General features: G+C 58.8%; 3 protein-coding genes across 4 annotated transcripts; 2 read left to right on the top strand and 1 right to left on the bottom strand.

Annotated features, from left to right (window-relative positions):
- The first annotated feature begins 1,794 nt into the window (after positions 1 to 1,794).
- Positions 1,795 to 2,950, top strand: SDRG_04941 (hypothetical protein). The gene has a single exon (XM_008610635.1). The coding sequence runs from the start codon at positions 1,831 to 1,833 to the stop codon at positions 2,887 to 2,889; it is 1,059 nt and encodes a 352-aa protein (XP_008608857.1). The 5' UTR covers positions 1,795 to 1,830; the 3' UTR covers positions 2,890 to 2,950.
- A 125-nt stretch (positions 2,951 to 3,075) lies between these two features.
- On the bottom strand, positions 3,076 to 5,052 carry SDRG_04940. Of its 2 annotated transcripts, XM_008610633.1 has the most exons (8): positions 4,411 to 5,052; positions 4,251 to 4,363; positions 4,064 to 4,207; positions 3,872 to 4,012; positions 3,746 to 3,827; positions 3,612 to 3,701; positions 3,272 to 3,562; positions 3,076 to 3,227 (listed from the first exon to the last, which is right to left on the bottom strand). In XM_008610633.1, exons 1-8 carry the CDS (start codon positions 5,011 to 5,013, stop codon positions 3,147 to 3,149), a joined length of 1,545 nt encoding a protein of 514 aa, XP_008608855.1. In that variant the 5' UTR covers positions 5,014 to 5,052; the 3' UTR covers positions 3,076 to 3,146. The 2 variants fall into 2 exon arrangements, with proteins under 2 accessions (XP_008608855.1, XP_008608856.1); XM_008610634.1 differs by having other exon boundaries at positions 3,746 to 4,012.
- Positions 5,053 to 5,879: 827 nt separating this feature from the next.
- On the top strand, positions 5,880 to 6,388 carry SDRG_04939 (hypothetical protein; the record flags this gene model as incomplete). The annotated part of the gene is made up of 4 exons (XM_008610632.1): positions 5,880 to 5,920; positions 5,962 to 6,098; positions 6,143 to 6,230; positions 6,289 to 6,388. Exons 1-4 carry the CDS (start codon positions 5,883 to 5,885, stop codon positions 6,386 to 6,388), a joined length of 363 nt encoding a protein of 120 aa, XP_008608854.1. The 5' UTR covers positions 5,880 to 5,882.
- Between the last annotated feature and the right edge of the window lie 13 nt (positions 6,389 to 6,401).

Below are 6,401 nucleotides of genomic sequence, written 5' to 3'. Positions count from 1 at the left end.
AGCGAGCAACGTCGCAGTGAGGAGCAGGGCGCGGGACCACATGTGGGTATTGCGAGGAGCAATGGAAAATGAACCACGAGCAAGTATGCATCGCTGCAGTGTTCTCAGTCGGTAATCTCTTTCGCATTTTCGAGGCCGGCAAAGTTCTCGTCAGGTGCCAGCATCGTAGGCTGTCGGCGGTGATCTCTCGACCGAGCGATACTGGATCTTCGAAAGCTCGCCGGGTCGATGTTACAAGGCCTGACGACAGTGCTCCCTGCCAACTCGGTAGAAGCCGCTGTCGCGTGTCCTTATATTGTACTTGCATGCATCGGCGAGGCTATGGTGGCGGTCGTGTCAGTGTCAGTACGCGCATCTCTTGCACAAAAGGCATGCAACCCCCGCGATTACACTGTATGTGACGCCCACACGATGTATTCAACGCTCAATGTAATCGCGCCCGCTTGCATGGCCCTTCTTAGTACTACTTGCGCGTGCGATCGACATGTTGCGACCTTCCGCTCCCAGTGGTACACTCGCAAGGGTAATCTGAGTCATGGGTCAATAATACTTTATTATTGACCCATGTCTGAGTCAAGGTACATGCGTACCGCATTCCCTGCGCTACAAACGTCCAGTTGCAAGGTCTCAGGCTGGTTTCAGACGATCCCGCGAACCCGCGAACGAGCTTTGGTACTTTGAGGTGGCGACGAGCCAGTCCATTCAATGGATATCTATAGCCTTGCTACGAGTTGTATCGTCGTGATGGACAATTAAGCTGAGCGATGCGCGCTTTTGAGACAAGAACATATTATTTTGTTCCAAGCCACCGCAAATGACAGTAGTATCACGGTGTTATGCACACTCACATTCGTACTACGAGACACTGCAGACCTACTGTCGACCTCTTATTGCGGCTGTCTTAGACGCTACTATATCACGAATCTCAGATCTCAGATAACATATCGAGCTATCGGGCAAACCGACCCGCGCGTTTTCTACACTAATACAACGAGAAGGACGCAGGACGACCTCGCGTACGGTGGGTGTACCCGTGGGCAGCGACGACCGAGGTGTTCAGTCCATGCTAGGGCGTCTTGTAAGTCCACCGAGCCCTTCTGGTAACGATCCTCCAGTAGGGCCTTCCTCGTCGATCGAGTTGGCCAGTCGTACCACGCTACTCCATTGACCGCTGCGCGACGTTGTGCATGCAGTAGTGTGCAGTGTTATGGTTCTCACGTGGCCAAGAAGTGTGCTCAGCCGTCGAGATGCGTCGCATTCTATCATACCATTGAAGTCAGCGCCGCAAGCTTCCTCGCCTCGCGTCCTGCGGCGTGCGAAGCGAGGGCGAATGGTCTGACGGGGCGTTGTCCGTAGTGCATGGCCGAGAGGAAGGCAGAGCGACGTGATACAGAAATGGACGGTCGAGCGAAGCCGCAGGTGACCGTCCATTTTAATGTCAAACCGTTTCGTCCGAAAATGCTTTTGTACTCGTGGGACGAGACGCAGCCCACTTTCACAGCCCCGGACAGGGCAGACCCTTTGCGCTACACTTGCTGTTTGTATGCGTTGAGGTCGGTCCTCGGTGCCTTTTCCCCGAACGTGCTTCCCCAGCAGCTCGACTAACCTGCTGCGTTGTCAAAAGCAACGCAGTATATAACGCCCAGTATGCCACTGGGAGAGCTGGGAGAGGGCGTGCAGCCTCTACACGTGGCAGTCTCCATGTCAAGCCAGTCCACGTACCCACCAATCACGTGCGCGTATTCAATGTTCATCCACCAATCAGAACGCTGTCAAAACCATATGTTGAACCAACGGTGCAGCCGCTTTGGCAGGCCACGCACGCGTTGTATGTGGCAGTGCAACGAGAAGGTTCATTTCACAAGCGTCGCCATCATGGAAGCATCGCCGCTCGACGCCCCGTTGCGCCTCAAGTGGCAGTCGGACGCCGACGCGTCCGCGCGACGCTTTGTACTCTTCCACGTCCTCATGGTGTTGAAGACCAAGTACGGCGCGATCGACGCGCGTATCTCGGGCATCGCCCGCCGCGCCGAGCTCGCGCTCTACTCCCGCGCCCACTCGATGGATGAGTACCGCAACCCGCGCACGCTGTGCAAGCGCCTCCACGCGCTCATCATCAAGCTCTACGCGCAGCAGAGCGAGGTCAGCAAGAAGCGCAAGGCGCCGACGAGTCCGACCAGCAGCCTCGTCAAGCGCCACAGGGCAACCTCGAGTTTCCTCCTCGACGGCCACGACGGCGCGCTTCGAATGATCTGCACGTTCCTCGACACACAGTCGGTCATGGCCTTGGCGGCAACCAACCGCGCCGCGCAGGTGACCGTGCCGCAGCATGTGACGTCGCTTTTGCTGCACGCTGCCCGCTTGCCGACGAGCCCGCGCTGGTTGCACCAGTTTCCGAACCTCGCCGATTTTCGGCTCTCGGGCGCCAACCGCTTTGGCTTTGGCGACGTGGTCATGGACGATATGGACATGAGCTCCAACAACGCCGTCGAGTGGGCACTGACCGGCCTCGAGACGATGACGTACCCGCACCTGTGCACTCTTGAGCTCTCGCGCGTTTATTGCGATGGCCTCCACGACCCGATCACGCACCGAATCGCACAGCTCGTGGAGAGGAGCCCGAGCCTCCAGTCGGTCGCCCTCCAAGGCAACTGCATTTCCGACGCCGGAGCCATGGCGCTTGCCGACCGCGCGACGCACCGCCGCGGCCTCATGCTGGACTTGGACCATAATTTTATTGGCGAGCGCGGTGCCGCCGCCTTGGCGGCGGTGACGGCCACGGTATCGCTTCAGAACAACCTCATGGAGCCGACAGCGTTCCAGCGCCTCATGCTGAGCCCCGATGCGCAATACAAGTCGACCACAGCGCTCCTCCCGCCCGTTGCATAGTCGTAGTAGAGTGGCCCTCTATAATTTGTACCTTAGTGCATTTGATCACTTGACGTGTTGTCGTCTCGAAGCGGTTGTCAGGGAGTGCAAGCTATAAGGACTACGAACGGAGTCGCAGTTGCGGTCGCACGAAACGGCAATAATGGACGGCGGTGGTGCGTTGGCGTTTCGTTTTTCGGAAAAAACTTGCAGTCTACACGTCGACAGACAACTCGAGTCGTCCATGCGATGTTAAATTAAAACACCATTTGCCGCGCTTAGCCTTCGATAGCATCAAAGAATTCATCGTCATTGTCTGTCGTTGCAGTGTCGTCGTCGTCATCCGCATCGCTCGTGGGCTATCGACCGAATGAGGCCACATGCGATAGTTGATCGTTTGTACCGCCACGTCGATCGACGCCAGCGCGCGCAACGCGACATGAAACGTCGTGAGCGCGTAGCCGTCGACGCCGCGTCCGCCGCCACGCGTCAGCGTCGACACGAACGCGAGGTGCGCGACGAATGCCGTCGTCGGCGCGTACACGATGAGGTCCATGACCATGGGCAAGAGTATATCGGCATTCGCCGCGCAGGCAAACCGAGCTTCGGCCACGTTGCAAAGCGCGCGAAAGCTGCGGCTGAGCGCGTGCAGCTTCCCGAGCGGGTACTTGAGCTCTTGCATCGAGGACAGGGCCTAGACGATGCTTCATTCGGCTCTGTCCATGGCCACAGGACGGACGTACGTCGAGCGCGACCGCCGTCTCAATGCGTTCGATTGAGGATCCCGTCGAGAGGTACCTCTCGGTCGACATGTCTGGCCGCACAGTCCGCACCTAGCGAGGGTTGTGGCGTTTGTTTGACATGCGCGAGCGTGAACCTCGCGCACACGGGCGCGCAACGTGGCGTCGTGCGCGGCGTATTCGTCGCGAAAGGCAGTAAAGACGGTCGAGTAGATATCACTACGCGCGATGTGCAAAGCGGTGTGAATGTGAAGTGCGCGCACCTGTAGACGATTTTTTCGACCGCCTCGGTGGCGTCCATGATGCTCTCGTCGGTTGTCGAGAGCGCAGGGTACGTGTTCATCGTGACGGCCAAGACGTGGCCGACGTACACTTGCGCGTCTTCCAATGTCTGCTTGAGACACCTAGTCCAATGCACAAATGGTATACTTCTATATCGCAATTGTCATGCGCACGGGTGGAGTTTGCGCCGGCTGCGAAACGCATCGCAGAGCGCGCTGTTGACGCGCCCAAGGAGCTCGTCCGTCGACGCACAGAGACCGAAAAGCATGATGTACACGTCGTTCGTCGTTGGTGGCGCGTCGGTCGCGTTGTGGTACCTGGGGTTTCGCTGTGGAAATGAGCTAGCGAGCGTGCGTCTACCTGCGCAGAAGCGCTGCGTCTTGCTTGTACGAGCTATCGCCAATCTCGGTCTTTTGCTTGAGCTCCCAACAGATGCGCCGGGCCCAGTCGACGTCCATCGCTGCCTTGGTGCGCTACGCACACAATCTGCAGATGGTCGATGGACACCAAGCACACGCACCTCGCTGGACGCGCGGCTCGACCACGCTAAGGACCCCTGCGCGGTAGAGGCGGAGAGGCCGACGCCGAGGCCTGTGAGCGCCATCATGGGCATCCCCATGACCGCGGCGCCACCGACGAGGACGCCGCCGGCGACGTACGGCGCGTACCGGCGAATGTACCGGAGCGCGACGTTGGAGCTCGCGGCAGCAGCTTGGGGCGTTCGCGGCGACACCATGTGCAGTGGGTCGAGGGACAGCTCTTCGAGAAGCTGGAGCTGCGGCGACGCTGGCGTCGGGTGCGCTTCCGGCGTCGACGGGGCCATCGTGCGCGCGAGGTACGAGGTGCACACAGGAATCACGCGGTCTTCGCGCTTCATGGAGCTTGTTCGCTGCGTCTTGGACAAGCACGCGCGGTGCACGGCGAGGCCGCATGCCAAGCACGTGCAGAGGTTGGCGTCGAGGACGCGATGGCAGATGAGGCAGTGGACGCTCGGCGACTTGGGCGTCGTGCGCGAGAGGCCGAGCGAAGTCAAGTACGACGGCCTCTCCTTAAGCGCGTGCGGCGCCTCGGACGACTGGAAGCTGTGGTAGTGACCGGGGTGGCACAGCCAGGGCCCGACCATGCTGACGCCGTTAGCCTCGGGCGAAGGAACGCGTTTCTGATTGGTCAAAATGAAACAGTTTTCAGGCAATCAACACGCAGTTCAAGTTGCCGAGGCTTCTGCACGACCGAGAAGCGGGGACTGTCTCCTCCACCCCGCAAGACGGGTCCGACAGCAGCAGCCAATACGTCCAAAGCGTGTGCTTGGCTAAATGCTGCGTTAATCGCACGCCATCGGCGGACTCGAACCGGCACTCGTTGTCCAAGCACTAAAGTCGGTGTTGCAATCGTATTCCGATACAAAACCTTCGCGCACGTCAAGTCATCTCCGTCTGCATGACAAATATGAACTAACGTACTATAGTATAATAGCAGTATATGGGCTGCTAATGCATACTATCAATGGTCAATAAACTGTATATTGACCCCTATCAATGGTCAATAAACTGTATATTGACCCTTGTGCATACAGTCCCTGATTGCGCTGGCAGCGACGGGCTTTCTCGTCGCCAGCCCGGCGGAGATCGTGGACGCGCCCCTCTATCAGCCCTTTCAGACGCAGTGCCCCTGGGCACACAGACTCTTTATCAAGGACGTACAGTCGTGTACTTGTCAGGACGTCGTCAAGGCAGCATGCTACGTACTCATCCTAGTCCTAGTACTAACGTCGCGCTAGCATCCGCGGGGTTGCCTCCGCCTTCTTCAGGGACGGAGTTTGAAAGAGGAGACGAGTGCGTGGAGGACCATGTGGGCGGGAAAGGCGTCGCCGATTGTTTGCTGAAAATGAAAATCAATTGCCAATCAAACGCGGCCAATCGCAACCGTAGAGGCAGCTCGTCCGGATACGGTGCCGGGTGCGATGCTGTGAGGAGGCAGAGTCGAACGGCGTCGATGGTGGCCGAGATAACGAGCGTCGCCGTGCCGCTGCGGTGCGCTGACGATGGCATGCATCATGGCTCATGCGTCGTAGGCTTGTGATCAAGTTGCGCACGTACGATCTCTCGTGGAATGCGTCCTTGCCCGCCGAGTCGCTCCTCGACATGGCACGCGACCTCACCGAGCAGCAGATGACGCTCGATGGGCTCTTCAATGCGACCCAAGGCCGCGGTACGGGCTCTGCCTATCCAATGGCTTGCTCATACTCGTTGTAGAGGTCGACTTGACGGCGCCGCTGGGACAGTCGGTGGCGCCCAACGACGTCGTCGAGGCCAAGAGCTTCCTCGACATGCCAGACGATTCGTACAGTACGCTGCCTTGGTTCGCCGCGACCACGTCCCAAGATGGTCTCTTCTACCAGCAGCTTTGCGCCATGGCGATCGTCGGGAAGCGCGAGAACCGACGCGTCGCCAAAGAAATGCGTCAGCGCGCCAAGGACACGGACCAGCTCCTGTCGCTGATGGCGCTCTACTT

This window comes from Saprolegnia diclina (genome assembly GCF_000281045.1).
Source record: "Saprolegnia diclina VS20 unplaced genomic scaffold supercont1.12, whole genome shotgun sequence".
NCBI lineage: Eukaryota > Oomycota > Saprolegniomycetes > Saprolegniales > Saprolegniaceae > Saprolegnia > Saprolegnia diclina.
The sequence above is the reverse complement of the archived record's forward strand: the minus strand, read 5'-3'. Positions and strand labels throughout refer to the sequence as shown.

Excerpts from the sequence above, each read along its gene's own strand:
- SDRG_04941 (XM_008610635.1), top strand. The coding sequence starts at position 1,831 with ATGTGGCAGTGCAACGAGAAGGTTCATTTCACAAGCGTCGCCATCATG.
- SDRG_04940 (XM_008610633.1), bottom strand. The coding sequence starts at position 5,013 with ATGGTCGGGCCCTGGCTGTGCCACCCCGGTCACTACCACAGCTTCCAG. Across the intron at positions 3,828-3,871 it reads GTCGAAAAAATCGTCTACAG|TGATATCTACTCGACCGTCT; the intron begins GTGCGCGCACTT and ends CATCGCGCGTAG. Across the intron at positions 3,228-3,271 it reads TGGCGTCGATCGACGTGGCG|CCCACGAGCGATGCGGATGA; the intron begins GTACAAACGATC and ends TTCGGTCGATAG.